The sequence below is a fragment of the Juglans microcarpa x Juglans regia genome, chromosome 4S, assembly GCF_004785595.1.
Source record: "Juglans microcarpa x Juglans regia isolate MS1-56 chromosome 4S, Jm3101_v1.0, whole genome shotgun sequence".
NCBI classification, from domain to species: Eukaryota; Viridiplantae; Streptophyta; class Magnoliopsida; order Fagales; family Juglandaceae; genus Juglans; species Juglans microcarpa x Juglans regia.
In genome coordinates this window covers 12120704-12141147 of record NC_054601.1, presented here as the reverse complement: position 1 = coordinate 12141147, position 20444 = coordinate 12120704, and the positions used below count along the sequence as shown (strand labels likewise).

The window sequence follows — 20444 nt, the reverse complement described above, 5'->3', positions numbered from 1 at the left end:
TCCTCCCTTAACTTAGTCAAGAAAATGAGTCCAGGTGATTTATAGTTTTCGTTATTTTTTTCAATAATACAATATATTATATTTCTATCATATTTTTGTCTCATTTTATAAATACTTTAGTTTTCATCCTTCTTGAATCATCTTTTTTTTTTTTTTTTTAATTTTACAATAAGATTGACTAGCAATGACATCTCATTATAATAAGACAGCGGTAGATCAACTAAAATTCTTCATTTTTTTTATTAAAAAATGATATTTGTAATCGTAAAGTGTATAAATACTGCATAATTCTTTAATAAAAAATAAATAAATACGAGATTTATATAAAAAAATATTTGTTAATAATAAACTTTATTTTTTTTTAAAACGATTATGTTATTTGTGCACTTCACGATTATATATAATATTAATTATTTTTATTAGAGGGCATCCACAAGTATTTATTGAAGTATCTAAGGTTTTGTTGAACCTCTCCTTGATTGACAATTTGTCATGAAATTATGAAAAATGAACGGCTGAGATCAGCTTTTCAAGTACAGATCAGCAAAGTGTTCAAACAAAGTACCCCGGCACAGCACTTTCTCTCATCTCGTTTGTTTGTTTTGTCAAAAACCCCATGGGCGCAACATCATAACTTCGTACAATTCCCAATCCAATCAATCTTAGAAACCAACGGTGGAAATCCATTGGTGGGTCCGGCAAGAAGAAAAATGGCAAAATCACAGTGGGGGCGGGCTTCCTCTTGAGAGGGTCCCACTAAAATTGATTTTTATCATCGTATCAAAACATGTTTATTCAAAGAATTAAAAAGCGCTTAAGGAAGTGGGACCCAATAGAAAACGTGAGTTATATAATACCGACACGTGTACTGTAGCCACATCGAATACGACGAAAAACCCAAAACCTCCCCGGTTTTTTTTTATTTTTTAATATTGTCTTGTCTTTTTTTATTCTTTTTCTTTTTGGCTTTTGAAAAAATCGAAAGGGTGAAAGGGACTTTCTACTCTCTCCCCGGGCTCTGACAAAAAAGAAAGAAAGAAAACATGCATCATGCCACGCGCTTTCCGCTAGAGGACAAACACGCGTCGCCTTCGGATGGCAATATCGAGGTTTAGTGGGGACGGGGAGGGTGGTTTGGATATTTTACAAAAAGGGCAAAAATAAATGAAAAGGATGGAGCCGAGCCGAGACGGAACCCTTTGTCGCCACGTGCCATGGCGTCGGCCACACGCAGGAAACTCTTGTCTGCTTCTTATCATTTCATTTATTTTTGTTTTTCTTTTTCCAACTTCAGACTTTCTATTGGGTGGGATACGGCCTTTGCCGTGGCGGTTTTTGACTACTTCCATTTATTTTTAGAATTTTGCTGTTTATTATTTCATACACTATATATTATATTTTTTTAATTTTTTTTATATTTTATTATTTTTAAATTAATTGAATTCTTCTATTCAATATTTATATATCACATATTTCATAAGAGAAAAAAAAATATAATATGTAATATATAAAAATGATGAATATAATTTTTCTTATTTTTATGACATCTGAATAGGTTTTTGTTATGCATTAACTACTATTCACTCTCACACCTTACATTTGACAATATTTTCTATAATTTTGTATAGGATGTGGAATGTGTGCAATGAATAGTGGCTGATAAGAAAAATTATTCATTTGAATATATTTATAATTTAATTTAATTTATAAGATTTAAAATTTAAAATTTATTTTTTAAATTAAATAATAATATTATTTTAAAAAAAATTATTTTTACGTGTGTTTCAGATCTATTTAATTTTTTAAAAATATATGCATGGGACTTACCCTATTAAGACTCTAAATAACATTTTTTTTTAAATTAAATTATTACATGTAGATGTTTTATAAAATAAATTCATTCAAATAAAGTCATTCTTTCTTTTTCAATACAAATTATAATAATGTTAAAAAAAAATTAAAATTTTCCTGTTTTTTATTTTTTATTTTTTGAAGAAAGGTAATGGGAATAAAATAAATAAAAGAAAAGTATATAAAGGGAGCTGGCCTGCCAAACAGGAGGGGGAAAGCCATGCCAAACTTGTCCATTTCCAGGTCACAGCACTCCCAAACAACTCTAAAAAAGAAAACCAAGTGGAAAACAAGAGGCTAATGATATTTAATTTGCATTAATAATAATATATTTATTGAATGAGAAATAATGGGACCCACATAAACAGTTGATTCCGCCACCCGCTTTGTCGTCTCCCTCGTCTCCTTCCACCTCCGTCGTTCCTTTGCGTTTGACTCTCATCCCCCTCCTCTCACAACTCCCTCTCTCTTTCTCAGAGACTCTCTCTCTCTCTCTCTCTTCTCTAATATCTTTGATCGCTCTGCGTACCTGCGCTTTCTGTTCTTGTCCTACTATTTCAGAAACAAGCGTCCCTTCTTATTTCGGTACCCAATCCCAGGAATCTCTCAAAAACAATAATAGATAAGAAGGTCCAAAGCCATCAAGACGGTTAGATTGAGAGATATAGCCTTCTTTGGGCATTTGGGTTTTCTGAGAGCTTTGTTCTATTATGAGCAATAAAGGGCTCGTGGAGTTTTAAGTGCGGGTCTGGATTTGAATCTTCGGTGCTGCGGACGGGGGAGAGTAAGTCATGGCTGGTAGTAATGAAGTCAACCTAAATGAATCCAAGGTATTCAGTCTGGCATCTTTTCCTCTACTTTCCGGTCTTGTCTACTTATTTTTTTCACGTAATCTGTTATTATTTTGGAGTTTGAAAGTTTATATGATGATCATTTGGACGATGGTTTTATTTGGATTATATATTTTTCCATGTTGGTGCTGGATTCGGAATTTTTGGCTTCAGGAAATTGGAGTCTCATTTGGAGGCCAAAGGTTTATTTTGGTCTTTTATTTGAATGATTTGAGTTGTCCAAAGTGACTCTTATGCTCTTTCTTTTAGATTGTAGCCCGTATCTGTAATGGCTTATACATGGTCGATATAATGAGTCGATGTGACAGTATATATAATGACTTGTCGAATTCCTTTCTTCCTTTCATTGATTCGAAGTGGGGTTTTGGTTTTTTGTTCCGGTAATCCGAAGTTTGAGAAATTCGCCTTTAATAAGGTGTAGAGCTGGAAATCTTTACTCGGTTTCGCGGGGTTTGACATTTATCTGGAAATACCTATTTTTCTTTCTTCTTTTACTGCATTTATTTTTCCTTCACCTCTCAACAATTTCGTGTGGGTTCCTACCCTTGCCTTACAATTTTCGTAATTTTCTGTTATGGGCATGCTGGAGTTTGTCGTATGCATAGGATCAATTGGGTCGTTAGGGATTTTGCATCCTATAATTTGCTAGTACTAGTTCTTATCCTATCAATCATTTTCTTCCTCTTCCTCTTCTTCTTCTTATTATTATTATTATTTATTATGATTTTTTTGTAGAGGATTGTGCCACTTAATACATGGGTTCTAATCTCAAATTTCAAGCTAGCTTACAATCTCCTTCGCCGTGCTGATGGAACATTCAACCGTGAGTTGGCGGAGTTTCTTGACCGGAAAGTCGTTGCCAATTCGATTCCAGTTGATGGAGTTTTCTCCTTTGATCATGTTGATAAAGCCACTGGCCTTCTTAACCGGATTTACAGACCTGCCCCAGAAAATGAGGCTAAATGGGGCATTATAGAGCTTGAAAAGCCCTTGAGCACTACCGAGATTGTCCCGGTCATAATTTTTTTCCATGGTGGAAGCTTCGCCCATTCTTCAGTCAGCAGTGCTATTTATGACACCTTTTGTCGACGCCTTGTGAAAATCTGCAAAGCTGTCGTGGTTTCTGTAAATTACCGTCGATCACCTGAACACAGATACCCTTGTGCGTATGATGATGGCTGGACTGCTCTTACTTGGGTTAAATCGAGAACATGGCTTCAGAGTGGGAAGGATCCCAAGGTTCATGTATATTTGGCTGGAGATAGTTCTGGTGGTAATATTGTTCACCATGTAGCAGTGAGGGCAGCTGAGGAAGAAGTTGAAGTATTAGGAAACATCCTTCTTCATCCACTGTTTGGTGGGCAAAAGAGAACTGAATCAGAAAAGAGATTGGATGGTAAGTACTTCACGAGGATTCAAGACCGCGATTGGTATTGGAGAGCTTATCTTCCTGAAGGTGAAGATAGAGACCATCCGGCATGTAACCCTTTTGGCCCCAGGGGCAAAAGCCTTGTAGGAATCAAGTTTCCTAAAAGTCTTGTGGTGGTTGCTGGATTGGATCTTGTCCAAGATTGGCAATTGGCTTATGTCGAAGGGCTCAATAAATCTGGCCAAGCTGTGAAACTCCTTTATTTAGAGCAGGCCACCATCGGGTTCTACTTCTTTCCAAATAATGACCATTTCAACTGTCTCAAGGAGGAGATGAGCAGCTTCGTGAATACTGATTGTTAATAGATCACTTAACCTTACCTACAGCAGCCATACTTAACAGAAGCTTCACATCTCACTTAGGTTCTTTTTTTTCTTTTTTCCCTTTTGCTGTGGTGTGTAGTTGTTATATGATTGTGTAGTGTTACTTCTTAATCTGTTGCCAATCATGGTGATTATTAGGCAGTTCTGCAACTGTTGGGATTGGTTGTTCTTGTCTTGAGATTACTGTCTTTTACATGCATTAAGTCATTCAATCAGGGAAGGCCACTTTCAGCAGCTCGGGGAGAGTCAGAACTCATTCATTTGATTTGTGGGATTTGTCTGAAACACCACCAGATATATTATAGCTTACCCTGGTGAGCTTTCAGCCACGAATAGCGGGAAGAAAGAAGTATTTGGGTAATATTTGGTGGTTGATCGATCTGTTTTAGTAAACAGATGTCATTTATCAGCACTAATTTCAGGAAAATGTACTGGAATATATCCATCATGTAATGAACTTGTATGTCATACTTGTGTTCTTAGTTATATACAGATTTTGTTTGCCCTTTATCTTTAAAGTACATCTCTTCTCTGGCTAGAACTAATCCATGTACTGTTTTTCAATTATTTGCATCTAAGCTTGGCTAGTTGTCACCAAAATGAAACTACAACTTTTTTCTTGCTATGTAGCTCAGAAGGTTGCTTGTGAAGATTTTAGAGCTCGGAAAGATTGAGATATATAAAGTGGATTTTACATTATTTATTAAGCCTTTAATATAGTGTAAATTTTTACACGAACAACAATCTCTAACATTTTACTTTGTTTGTTTCCGTAACTTTACTCAATTCATCTAATCATTACAACTTTTTCAAATTTTCACACAAAATAAAATAAAAAAATAAACTTTTTCAAATTTCAAGACAAAAGTAATTTTAAAAAATAAATATTCTAATAATATTTTATTCAACTTTTAATTTTAATCTCAATTCATCTCATCTCATCTAAGAAAACAAACAAAGTTTGTCCTTACATTTCAATTTTAAATTTTTAGTTTTTTTATTAAATTATTACCTAATCATTACAATTTATAAAAAAAAAATAATAATAATAATTCAATTTTTTCAAATTCCAAAACAAAAGTAATATTACAAAATTTTATTCTAAAAATATATTAACTTTATAATATTTTTCTTCAAATTTTTCCTCTCATTTTCCAAAATTTTATAAAACATCATAAATCATAATACAAACTATTTCATTACTATTTGTAAACCATTTTATTATTATTCACAGATTTCTTCTCATCTCATTCTCCAAGCATCCCCTAAGGTTATGTTTGGTTCCATAAATGGTTTCAACCCATCTCATATCATCATTCAAACACTATTAAAAAACAAACATTTTCTAATTTCTAATTTTTAACTTTTTTATTTAATCATAACCTAAACATTATAATTTTTCCAAACTTCCAAACAAAATATAAAAAAAAAAAAAATTAAGCTTTTTCAAATCTCAAAATAAAAATTATATTAAAAAATTTTATTCTAACAATATTTTACTTTTATAATATTTTTTTCGACTTTTTTTTTCCTCATTTCTCAAAACTCTATAAAATATTTTAACTATTTTACTACTATTTACAAACTATTTTATTATTATTTATATTTTTTTTTATCTCATCTTATCTGTATAACTAAATGAGTCCTAAAAATTCAAATCCATTTTATAGGTAATTCAAATAGCAAATCTCATTTCTTCTTGGATGTCCAATGCAAGGGTTATGATGCCCTTACATTCTTCATCCACAAAAGGTTATTCTTAACTTAACGTAATTATTTTTAAAAAAAATTACAAATAACGGTATTTGTATTTTCTTTTAAAATTAATGAAGATTGTGTACTATATGGTAACATCTTTGGCCGATTTATATTTCAGGTCACATTCCTCACTCTTCATGTTGCATGACAGTGAGATAAAGTAAATAGTGTTGAATCCCCCACTTTGATGTTGCATATTCCCTCTGTCTCTCTCTCTCTCTCTCTCTCTCTCTCTCTCTCTGTATCCCCTCCATTCAGGATTAAACCTCATACCCGCTTCCTAAAGCCAGTACCAAATGTTGATGGGAAAAACACACAAAAAACAAAAAATCTATTAAACACATGTCTTATTAATTTAAGAGAAATGATCGTTGAAGTTGTGAGTGTATAAGCATTGCATAATCATTTAAAAAAAAATAAATGAATACGAAATTCACATGAAAAAAATTAATTTTTTATAATAAATTCTACTATTTTTTAAAGTGACTATACGATATTTATACACAATTATTTATAACATTATTGTTAATTTAAAATGGAATAATATATGACGCATTAAAACATGCACAACAACTCCTATGACAGACATACCATCTAATGTATTCCAGAAGACAACATCCATCCACCAAACAACCATCAAACTTTTGTAGAGAAAATGATTAGACACGAATCTTAAGGCTTGGTTTGGATAGAGCGATGCTTCCATCTCATCAATCTCAACATCTAAATATTATAAATTCAAACACTTTTTAATTTTTAATTTTTTTATATACTCATTACTTAATTATTATAATTTTTTCAAATTTTCAAACAAAACAAAAAAATAATTCAATTTTTTTCAAATCTCAAAATAAAAATTATATTAAAATATTATATTATAACAATGTTTTAATTTTATAATATTTTAATTTCATTTTTTCTTTCTCATTTTTCAAAATCTCATAAAATATTTTAACTCAAACTATTTCTAACTCGTCTCATTTCAATTCAAATATCTCACTATCATTCACAAATCATCTCAACTTATCTCATCTTAACTCACTATTCAAACTGGCCCGATCTCCATCTTCCCATATTATCAATATGATTAATTCTTGTGATCTCCAAAATGCCCATTTTATGTAGGTGCCTTTCGAATTTGGGATAATAGCAAGTAGCTCAGGAATTGGCTTAGTTTTGATTGGGGAGAAATCCATCCAACAAGTTGTGGTTGGGGAATTTTGGATAGACGATCGGAGACCATATATGATGACTCATTCTCCACAAATAAATAAATAAATATTATTATTATTATTTATAAATAAATAAATATACAAATAAACAAATATGTTTACAAGTATTTAAGCATATTGGGAATGCTTCAAGGTGCTTAAGTGGTCGAACAGCTAAGCCTGGACAAGGACATGATATATATGTTTAGTTTGCATCTGTCCATCACTAAAGTATTCACTTTTGGTTTTCGCCTTATTTTAAATGTGTTTATATATATATATATATATATATATATATATATATATATATAAAATGGTACTACTCTACTGCCTGGATATGCCCACTTTGTGTGCCGTCTAGTGTAATTTATATTTTTCTTTTTTTTTTTTTTTTACTTTTTATTTCAAATATTTTTTTAAACATATTTAAGCATTTTTAAAAAATAAAAAAATATCAATACATTAATAATTACTTTCTTAATTATTAAAAAAAATTAAATATAAGAGCAGTCAAAATGAAAAAGTAAAATGAAGAGGCATATTAGCATTTCTAAGATATATTATATATATAGATTTCTTGTTGAGATTGTCATGTTTTCTCATGTCCTTATCGTGAACCTGTACCTTTTAAATTAAGCTTTTACATTTTGGTGAGTGTACACCAATACGACACGACAAAGTCATTGTCACCAAATGTCTTTTTATCTAAACAGGGATTAATGGATTACATCTTCTATTTCATTAGTATCTTACTTTTCATCATTATATATATATATATATATATATATATATATATATATCTAATCGGCCTTTCGGTTTGCGTGTTTACTCCATTATCATCCTCCTAACAAGTCATTAGTGCTTAATCTAATGTATTATATATTCACAATCTCTTTCCGACATTAGAGACAGAAGTTAATTAAAAATAAACGAGTAATAGTACTCTTCATCTTAAATTTTATCAATTTAATCACATTTCGTCCTAAGACACATTTCAAATGACTTATTCTATCAATCACTTAAATGACAGCCACATGTTATGCTAAAACAAACAAATTGTTGGGCGGAGGAAAACACTTTCACTACAACAGAATGTGTCTTTTGTGATAGAGAAGTTGACGTTCGTTGAATATAGTTCGAACATATCATATTTACGTTTGAACATTTATGCGTCTGAACATTAATTAGAATAAACGTTCAAAATTCCGTTTGGACGTAAACAGACTAATGTTCAAACGTAAGCGTTAACGTTCGGACGTTATTTCGAATGTAAACGAAGGAGCATTCGAATGCAAGTGGTACGTTCGGAGGTTTGTTGGAACGTTAATCGTTGACTCATTCGAACGTTTTGTTCGTTTGAGGGTCAGAACGTTCGAACGTAGAGGCCTACGTTCGAATGTTACGATACACAATATGTATTCACGTTCGAACGTTGGTTCGAATGTGAACAAACATTCGAACGTTTTTACTTTACATTCAAACGTACATATCATATATACTAATTTCATAAAATTTAAAAACATATTACTTGTTTCATCATATTACATATCATCAATTAAAAACTAACAATGTCTTATAAAATTTTAAAATTAGATATTAAAACTAGCCACTACTACAAAAGACAAATTTATTTATTCTTTTTTCTTCGCCCACCGCGATTCTATTGCAACGACATAACACGCTCCATTTGCACCATCATCTCCTATTACACTTGCTCTTGCACTTCACTGTGTATTCTTTCCTCCCGGTCTCTCTGTTGGTCCTGCAAACGCGTCTCTAAATGAGACTGTCGTTCTAAGAGAGACTCTAACTCTTGTTGTCTCGACCTCATATACTCATTCTCACGCTGTGCAGCTTCTAAATCTGCCGTAAGATTATTAATTTGTGAAGTCGATGAGGTTGAGGAGGATGAACATCTATGCTTGATAGATCATCCCAAACCTCTTGCCATACTAGACTGCGGCCCTAGCACTTGCTTGAATATGTCTATGTCACTAGGAGATGATTCCCCATAAGTCGACTGCATCTCCATCATTTTTTCCTGTAATTTGAAAGGTAATGATCATAAATAATTAGTAACGTATTAAAAGAAATAGAAATAAAAACTAAATTATTCAAATGTTACATAAATAATTTATTTAACAAAATTAACGCTGCTTACATAATTATCTACAGTGACAGGATCCATCCACTCACTATGCTCATTAGTGTGAGCAGTAGCATAGACATGAATGAGGAAAAAATTTTCAGGATCATCACGTTTCTAACAAAGCGACATGAGCAATTTTCAAAATATAATGTTAATACTTAAATAAAAGAATATCAGGAAAATAAATGAAATCTAAAATTTTTTAATTACCATTTTTTCAGCAAGACGGTGGAATGACCTTGAACCGACATGATGGTGGACAGTTAGAGCGGATCTATTCTGTGCATTTGTAGAACTCAAGTGCTACAAAATATATAAAGAATGTTAATTGTAATATGTATACATATAATATATAGAACGAATATGAATGTAAATAATTAAAAGATATAAATGTAAAATACCTGATAATCTGGAGATGCGAAAAGATCACAACACTTTCTCCAATCATCTAACTTCATCTGCTGAAAAGAAGACTGTGTAGCCTCTTCCAACGTCTCAAACTTCTTGAAGTGGTCATGACATCATCCTTTGTGACGTCGGAATAGTGTAGTCATCAACTCATTCACGGTTCTCAAATCCTCGCTACGGCCAAAGTCAAGGTCGAATTCATCCTAACAAGGGAATCAGGTCAAAAATATGATATACTAATCTAGGTAAAAAAAATGTACTCTCAAAGTAAACTCACCAGCACACGACTTTGAATGTGCTCCTTAATCTCATTCGGAACATCTCGCCATGAGCACACATAAAATGGAGCATAAGCTCGAACTACTGTGCCAATATAGGAGGAAAGCGCTGCTGCACTATCATCCATTCCTCCAGTGGAATTATCAGAAATTGTGATCTTCGATTTTCCGTGCCTTCTATTTTTTTCAAGAGAGATGCCACGTGTATAGTCACGACCGCGCCGTGCAGATGTGACAACTACATGATAATAGATAGTATAATTATAAATTATATAGTTATTGAGACAAAAGTATTAACTATATGATTAATTATCAACGACAATATTTCCTTACTGGTAGGTGTCGACTGGCTGTTGTTCTCTTCTATGTTAACTTAATCTTCAGGAATGGATTCCTCGAGTGGGAAGTCCTCAATGGGTTCAGGACTTGGACTTGGCGGAGGCACATTTCTTCGTTGTCGTTTTGGCGACATTCTTGAAAATAATTAATTATATCAAAGGAAATTAATTAGAAAAAATTATGAAAATTCAAGATATTTTATAGTCACCTATATGAATTAAATATTTAGTACTTTTATTCTTCATCTTCAGATAAATTTTTCATGCTTGTTTCAGAATCTCCATTAATAACATCTTCATCATCATCATGCACCTCTTCTTCATTGTCCTTATCCACTTCCTGTCCGGATTTTGATTTGTCTTCATATTCTGACTCTTCCTCTTCTTCTTCCTCTTCTTCTTCCTCCTCACTTACTTGAATTGAATGATCATTTAACACAGACGGATCGAGATGGACGGGTGGGACATCATCTCTACACAAGGGGAGCAACTCGAGTGCACGGAGGTCAACAAACAAGTTAATACCCTCTCCATCTTCCTTATATGCCTCTACAATCGAAGTGTCATGATTTTCATCTCCACTATTCTCGTAATCTGCACTCGTTCCTGCTTTATATATATTTCAAGGGACAAATTTTGTATGACTTGCAAAGTTATCTCTCCACTATCTTCATCAGCACTTTTCATTGGATCAATCAAGTAATAGACTTGGGTAGCTTGACAAGCCAATACAAATGGATCATCTTTGTACCATTTAGATGCAGTATTGACACTCGTAAAGTGATTATCCCTATGTATCGAAACCCGACCACCGCCTAGATCCCACCAATCACATTTAAAGACATATGATATAGACCCACCCAGATATTTCAATCCGATAATATCACGTATGACACCATAATAGTCAATATCATCTGTTCCATGACTCCCCTCGACCAATACACCACAGTTTTGAGTCTTTCTATTACGTTCACGGTCCAGAGTATGGAATCTATAACCTCGAATCGTGCATGCAGTGTATCGAAGTGCTCTACTTGAGGGACCATGGGCCAATGCATACAATTCAGAAGAAATTGATCCGGAATCACGAGCACGTTGTTCCAAAACCTAAAAATTGAAATAGTATATATTTATTATTTCATTATCCAGAGTTAAAAATTTCAAAATATAACATATATTTAATTTTAGTTCATACACGTTCTTCAAACCATCCGGAAAATTCTTCCTCGTGTCTTGCCTCTATATTTTCTACGCCTTTCGTCCTAAGTTTGTCCATGTGCTTACTGTTATAACATGTTACAAAAGAAGTATATTTTGAGCACAACAATTATAGTTAATTTTAAGAAAACTATAATTATTCGAAGCATGGAATGGCATACCTGAGATAATCATCAATCTCCCGACAATTATTTAGCACATACAACCGAACTTTACCCAACTCTTCGTCAATTAAATCGTAACCTGTTTGTGCACCCAAGGGTCGTACATTATGGGAAAACACTGATAGCTCACGAGGAGGCGGAGCAGCTAGATCAGCATTTCGCTCTTAACGATTAAATCTTGTCTCAATACCACGAAGATATATAGAGCAAAATGTTAACCATTCATCGTGTATATAGGCCTCTGCTATTGAACCTTCAACTCTGGCTTTATTCCCAACAGTGCGCTTTAGTCGACCCAAATATCTTTCAACTGGATACATCCAACAAAACTGCACTAGTCCACCCAAAAGTACCTCCCGCGGTAAATGTATTGCTAAATGAACCATGACATCAAAAAATGATGGTGGAAAGATCTGCTCGAATTTATATATTATAGTAGCAATGTCTTCTTCCAATTTCGACAACACATCTCGATTTACTACCCGAGCGCACAAATCCTTAAAAAATATACAGAGTTCAGATATGGCGACACGTACATTAGATGTCATCTTCCCACAAATTCCCACAGGTAATAACTTTTGAAAAAATACGTGACAGTCTTGACTTTTCAATCCACTGATTTTCCAATCATCAGGACTTATGCATCTACCAATATTTGAAGCATAACCATTTGGCAACTTCACACCTTGCAACCATTTGCAAAAATCCACCCTCTCCTCCCTGGTCATCGTAAAACATGCATGTGGCATGACCACCCTATTGCCTTCCACCCGCAAATGTAGATTATGTTTAATTCTTATTCTCTCAAGATCTTCCCTTCTTTATCGTGTCTTTCATTTTTTTGTTAATACTCATCAATGTACCCAGTATATTATCACAAATATTCTTATCTATGTGCATTACATCCAAACTATGTCGCAACATGTAGGACGACCAATACGGCAAGTCAAAAAAATACTACGTTTTGTCCAATTCAATTCTGCTGCGCCTCGTTTTCTCTTGTTCTTTCCCCGACCTTTGCCAAAATTGTTCACTTTAACATGTTGTAGTTGTTCCACTATCTCTTCCCTAGACAACTCTTTTGGTGCAATTCTATCCTCTACTCTCCCATCAAACTTAGCACATTCTCTTCTCCATGCATGATTTGCTAGTAGATAACGTCGATGACCCCTGAAATACAACTTCTGAGAATATTTTAGCCACTCACTAGTAGTTTCTTTATTACACGTCGGACACACTAACTTCCCTTTCGTACTCCAGCCGGAAAGATTCCCATATGCCAGGAAATCATTTATGGTCCACATTACCCCAGCATGCATCTGAAAAGATGTCGACATGGATGCATCATAAGTTCTAACACCTGTTTCCCATAACTCTTTCAGCTCTTCAATCAATGGTGGCATGAATACGTCAATGTCATTCCCAGGTGATCTTGGGCCAGGGATAAGTAAAGTTAACAAAAAGTTTGGGGCCTTCATGCACCTCCATGATGGAAGATTGTACGGAATCAATACTACAGGCCAAGTGCTATAACTTGTACTCATATTCCCAAAAGGGTTGAATCCATCTGTTGTGAGTCACAGGAGCACGTTCCGAGCTTCTATCTCAAACTCTGGATATTGATTATCGAAAGACTGCCACGCAAGTGAATCAGCTGGGTGCCTCATATATGCGTCAATTTTAACTCTTTTCTCCTCGTGCCACCTCATATCATGAGTTGTTTTCTTACACATATATAGTCTTTGTAACCTAGGTTTCAAGGGAAAATACCGCAACACCTTAACCGGTACGTTTTTCTTACCCTTCCACCTCGACTCTCCTCATACAGGACATGCTTGTTTCTCCTCATTCTCCTTCCAGAACAGAACACAATCATTCTTGCATGCATGTATGGACTTGTACTCAAATCCTAATCCCTTTCTCAACTGTTTCGCTTCATAAAAGTTCTTGGGCAATGCAGATCGTTCGGGAAGCACCTCGTTAAATAAGTCCAATACCATGTTTATTGCTTTCGTCGACATCCCTCACAATGACTTAATGTGAAGCAACCGAACAATAAACGACATTTTGAATTGTTTTGTACAACCTGGATAAAGCTCGTGCTTTGCATCTTCCCACATTGAAGCGAAATTATCACAATCAGTCCCTCCTCCACTTGAGGCATTGTCGTCAACCTCATTCATAAACATCCCCGCTCCAATGTCACCCAACATCTCCTCTATCTCATCCTGCTCATAATCATCATCCATGTGCAGCAAATAATTATGATAATCGACCAATACATCTGCTGACTGTTCATACGGCTCACCATGCTGTACCCATCGGGTATACCCCATATCCATACCATTCACAAATATATGATTTTCTACTTCATCTAATCCTATCGCACACAAATTTTTACACCCTCAACATGGACACTTAATGTAGGTTCTTACTCCACGCGCATAGGGTATGTAATCCTTTCCAAGTCTATCGCCCAGACGCATCCAAGTTTTGTCCATTTCTAAAAGCATCTATCTATTAATAACACGTACATAGAAAATTCACATGCATGTCATGCTCCAATACAAAGTTGCTTTTTTGATAAGGTAGTTGGTCCTATCCCATTCGAGATTATATTGTCTATATTGCACAAATCTCGTCACTTTACTACTTTCCACGTTAGTACAAATTTCAGCAGAACCTCCCTATAGTTCTCCAAGTATATATGTTCAAATAGAGAGATTGTGACCCTACGAATAGTATACCCGAAGAACAGTAGAGGAAGACACCGAAACTTCATATTAAACGTGGAAAGTAGGAGTAACAAAAATGTATAATACAGATAATATAATCTCAAACTGTCCACACTAGACAATTCAAGAATTAGTGGACATATAAATGTACACTAATTCCCAAACGGGTCTAAGGTTATTTATGCAATATCACACGCATCTATAAAAAAACACTACAAACAATATCTTCATGCTCTGTATCTAGATTGTCAAACAAATAGTATTGCATGTTATATTATTAAACTAGAGAGAGATGAAAGAATATATTCACAAGTTTCGTATCATGAGTAGCTGCGAGGGAGAATGATATTGAAGAAATGTCTATACTTTAGTCTTATTGCTTAATTGTCATAGACTCTCCAGTCCTGACAACTCTCAATTAATAATTGTCAAGACCGGAAGAGAGTAGTCAAGGCCGGAGAGAGTATAACAGTCAAGCAAATTGATAGACATTTCTTCAAGATCATTCTGCCTCGTTGTTATTATATAATTGTTATTATAATTGTTATATATAATTTTAAAGATTATTATATAATTATAATTATTATCATTCCACAATTATAATCTTAATTGTTATACTTAATTGAGTGAGTTATTTATTTATATAGACAATAAGTATATAAGCATTTATTTGATCCTTATTTATTTACTCTTTAGTTTATAATAAATAAGTATATTTATTCCAACTCTACTTATTTGGTAGGTACAAGAATTTTTTATTGAAGAGTATTTTAAAGGTTATAATATAATTTTAATTATTATCATTCTTAAATATAATTTTAATTGTTATACTTAATTTCAAATGTTATAATATAATATTAATTATTATAATTCTTGAAGAGTTATTTTAATTGTTATACTTAATTCCAAATGTTATTATAACATTTTAATTATTGTCATTCTTAAAGTATCATTTTAATTGTTATACTTAATTTCAAATGTTATAATATAATATTAATTATTATAATTCTTAAAGAGTTATTTTAATTGGTATAATTAATTTCAAAGGTTATAATATAATATTAATTATTATAATTCTTAAAAAGTTATTTTAATTGTTATACTTAATTCCAAATGTTATTATAACATTTTAATTATTATCATTCTTAAAGTAGCATTTTAATTGTTATACGTAATTTCTAATGTTATTATATAATTTTAATTGAGTGAGTTATTTATATTTAATAAGTAATTATTAATTGTAGTTATTGTATGTGTATATATATATATATATATATTTTATATATAGTTAAGTTATATACTTTTTTTTTCTTTTTTTTAAAAGCAAGTTTTACATTATAGTTATAATTAGAATAATAATCATATTCTAACTAAATTAGTATGAATATATTATATATACTTATTAAATGTTAGATATTAAATCTCATATTAAATGTTTTTAATCTTTACTTAAATTAAAATCCTAAATTTATAATTTTCTTGTCAAATAACAAATTTAAAAAACACAAAAAAAAATTATTATATAAAAAATTCACATAAATATGAAAAACTAAACACAATATATTTCTAACTATATAAATATATAATCACACAAAATTCACAAATAATAATCATAATTATTTCAAGAGTAAGCATAAAATGATAACAATATGTATAAACATATTCCTAAACTTGAGTAAGCAATAACCATGTATTAACAAAACCTAAAGACAACATATTTCTAAACATATTAACATATTCAAACAAAATTCATAAATAATAATCATAATATTTCAAATCCATATCACAACATATTCACAATAACTCACAAACTATTCACAAACTATATAAACAATAATCACAATATTTCAAGAGTAATCATAAAATGTATAAACATATTACTAAAGTTTAGAAATATACCCAGCACTCACAATATCTTCTTACAAATCCAAAGCTTCCAACTTGCCAAAACAACCAATCCCTCAAAAAAATACAACACTAATTTATTATTTTGTATTATATAACAAAAACACAATACAAATATCATAAAATTAAAAAAAAAAAAGACAAAAACTCAATAGGACTCTCACTCTAACTCTTGCTCTCCCTAACTCACGTCCCTCTCTCACTCAACTCTCTCTCACTCAACCCTCTCTCTCTCAACCCCCTCTCTCTCTCCTGCAGAAGATTCTCTCTCAACTCTCTCTTTGTGTCGCACACGGGAGAAGCAGAAATGAGCCGCTTCCTCCCGTGCGTGAATTCAATAAGTCTAAAATTATTAGACCAAACGTTCGAACGTTTAAGTTGTACGTTCGAACGTTATATTATCCTGCCCAATTTTAATATGACGTTCGAACGTAAGAAAATAGGATAATTTTTCTGCAATTAACGTTCGGACGTTTTATATAAACATTCGAACGTACCCTTCGTATAATAAGGCATGAAATCTAGTGGAAAATTTCCCGCACTTTTATTTTATGTTCGAACGTTAAGGAATTTGTAGTTCGAACGTTCATAGATTTTCACCGACTAACGTTCGAATGTACAACTTGCACGCCGAACGTTCATATCATCAAAGAGTTACCATAATCGAGCGGGAAATTTCCCGCACTAATTTCTCGGACGTTCAGAAATTTACGTTCGAACGTTATAATTTTCTAGTGATTTTCAGTCACTAACATTCGAACGTACAGTATAAACGTTCGAACGTTTAGATCATCACCTTAATCGAGCGGGAAATTTCCCGTACTTTTACTTTAACGTTTGAACGTTGTAATTGAAACGTTCGAACGTACCCTTCCTAACATATATAAAAAATACAGCAGGAATACATTATTAAAGTTCGAACGTTAAAAAATATGGTCGGGCGTAAATTTTTATTCAATAGTTAGTATTCCTTAATATAATAGTTATATATACATATTATTTTCTAGATACTCACAATATTTCTCTTCATTATAATTTTTTTTTCTTAAAATTGAAAAAAATACAAACTTCTTGTCATTATTTTCTTATTTCATACAATCTGGTTGTTCGAGATATTCTTTGTTACTCCATAAATTCTGTATTATATACTATATTATAGTGTAGTATATATACTATATTATATATATATATATATATAGTATGATAGCATAATACTTTAGATGAAAACATAATAATATAGTATATATACTATACCATATATATAAATCAATAATATATAATTCTTTGTTACTTATTAAATTCTACATTATATACTATATTATATTATATAGTATATTCCCGACTTAATGGACACCGTTAAGACAACATATCATTCATAAATATTCTCGTTCTATAATAGTATATTATAGACAACATATCGTTCATAAATATTTCCGACTTTCAATGACTATCAGCTGTTGCAGTACGGCTGGGGCTACCACTTAATGGACACCTGTCTCGATGTCTGAAGATACGTACGACCCACTTCATAGCCACAAACGCAACAAATGAAGGTATGCAACTACAACATTCTAACTAAATTAGTATGAATATATTATCTATACTTACTCCATGTTAAATATTAAACTTCATATTATCTGTATATTAAATATTTTTAATCTTTACTTAAATTAAGATCATAAACTTATAATTTTCTTGTTAAACATATTCAATAAAAATTCAAAAATAATAATCACAATATTTTAAATCCATATCACAACATATTCACAATATTCTCACAACAATATTTATACACATAATAATTCATCAATAAATACCATAAACTCACAAACTATTCACAAAATTCACAAACAATAATCACAATTATTTCAAGAGTAAGCATAAAATCACAATAACATATATAAACATATTGCTAAACTTTAGAAATATAACCAGTACTCACAAATTCAAAAAAATCAATTAATCTAATTGTTATTCATTAGGGAGAGTAATTTGATTCCAATCAAATTATTTAGGAAATTGTACACTATAATTTTGAGTACTAGATTGTAATAGTAAATTATATTGTTTTAGACAAGTAATAAGAGCATGTGGTTCTAATGTTGATTTCATTAGTTTATAATAGATCATATATATATAATATATAATATAATATATTATATTATATAATATTAGATATGTACTGTACTATATATATAATATACTATATAATAAATTATATATATAATACACAGTATATATATACTATAATATACTATATATATTATAGTATAATATTATATATTATAATGCTATACATAACATTATAATATATAACATATATTAATAATATAATATATTATAGTTAATATTTTGGAAAATAAATCGAAAAACATTCGAACGTATCAGGAATTACGTTCGAACGTTTTGTGTATATAAGGTGGAAACAGAACGGCATCCACGTCATTTTCACCATTATCATCGTCATTCTGTTGCACGCCGCTTCTCCTCCGTCACTGCCGCCTTCAAACTCTGCCACAACCATCACTAAAAGGTAGGCATTCATCTTTTAATCAAATAACATGTATTTTATTTGAGATTTGGATTGAGTTTTGTTTAAAAAGGGATAAGTGGTGGCCGGATTTTCAACTCCATTTTCCGGCCACCGCGGTTTGCCATTGGCCAAATAGCCACCGTAGAAATGTTTCTTGACGTGTATACTTCATTTCTACGGTGGCATTTCGACATTTAGAAAGTTATAAATTAATTTTCGAGATTTCAATAATGGCTGAGTCGACTCAGACATTCTGTCTCGTAACGTTCGAACGTTTCACCAAGACGTTCGAACATATGACGTTTCAATTACATAGCCGTTAAGGCTTATACGTTCGAAAGTTAATTTTTTACATTTGGATGTCATTTTTCATAAATTTTACATCCAAACGTTTAATGAATACGTCCGAACATACTACTTTTTAAACTTTATTTATGTTTCAACGTTCGAACATTTACGTTCGCACGTAAAACAATACCATGAACGTATAAGATACATGTTCGAATGTATATCGTTTAAATTTATTTGCTGTTTACGTTTGAACGTTTTACCAAGACGTTCGAACATACGACGTTACAATTATATAGCCGTTAAGGCTTATACGGTCGAACGTGTATTGTTTTACATTTGGACACCATTTTCGTAAAAGTTACGTCCAATCGTTTAATTATAATTTTTGAACGTACTACTTTTATACTTTATTTATGCTTTAACGTTTGGACTTTTATATTTACGTTCGCACGTAAAATACATACGTTCGAAAGTATAACATAAACGTCCGAACGTACGTCAGCCAATATTTATTTACTGCTTATGTTCGAACGTGTATGTTATACGTTCGGACGTATGTGTTTTACTTGCGAACGTAAAAAAACACGTCCGAACGTTTTATCTTAACGTTCGAACGTATATTTTACTATGTTTGAACGTTAATGCAGAGCAGCTTAAAATTAACACAAAAAATGCATCAATGTAAATAATTTTTTTTACTTTCTTTATTTTCAGGATATGACTCATCCTTTGCATTCTATGAAATGAGGGAGGGAATGAACCACTCAGGACACTGCTCGTATCGGGGCTCGTACTGTTATGGTAGAGCGAAAGGTCCTGATTAATGAGTTCGACGAACTCATTTGAGAGCAAACGAACCTGAGAGATGTTTTCCTCAGTAGAGGCTGGAGAAATATCTGCACATTGAGGGGGAAGGTATACCCCTCAATGGTTCAAGAGTTTTATATGGGGATGTGTGTCATGCCTCAGGACACATCCTCTCACATTGTGATTGTACGCAGT

At 32.1% G+C, this 20444-nt stretch overlaps 1 protein-coding gene across 1 annotated transcript; it reads left to right on the top strand.

Annotated features, from left to right (window-relative positions):
* Positions 1 to 2269: 2269 nt before the first annotated feature.
* LOC121263635 (gibberellin receptor GID1B-like) lies at positions 2270 to 4972 on the top strand. The gene is made up of 2 exons (XM_041166653.1): positions 2270 to 2681; positions 3438 to 4972. The coding sequence occupies exons 1-2, from the start codon at positions 2643 to 2645 to the stop codon at positions 4431 to 4433; spliced, it is 1035 nt and encodes a 344-aa protein (XP_041022587.1). The 5' UTR covers positions 2270 to 2642; the 3' UTR covers positions 4434 to 4972.
* The last annotated feature ends 15472 nt before the right edge of the window (positions 4973 to 20444 follow it).

Excerpts from the sequence above, each read along its gene's own strand:
- LOC121263635 (XM_041166653.1), top strand. The coding sequence starts at position 2,643 with ATGGCTGGTAGTAATGAAGTCAACCTAAATGAATCCAAG. Across the intron at positions 2,682-3,437 it reads TCAACCTAAATGAATCCAAG|AGGATTGTGCCACTTAATAC; the intron begins GTATTCAGTCTG and ends ATTTTTTTGTAG.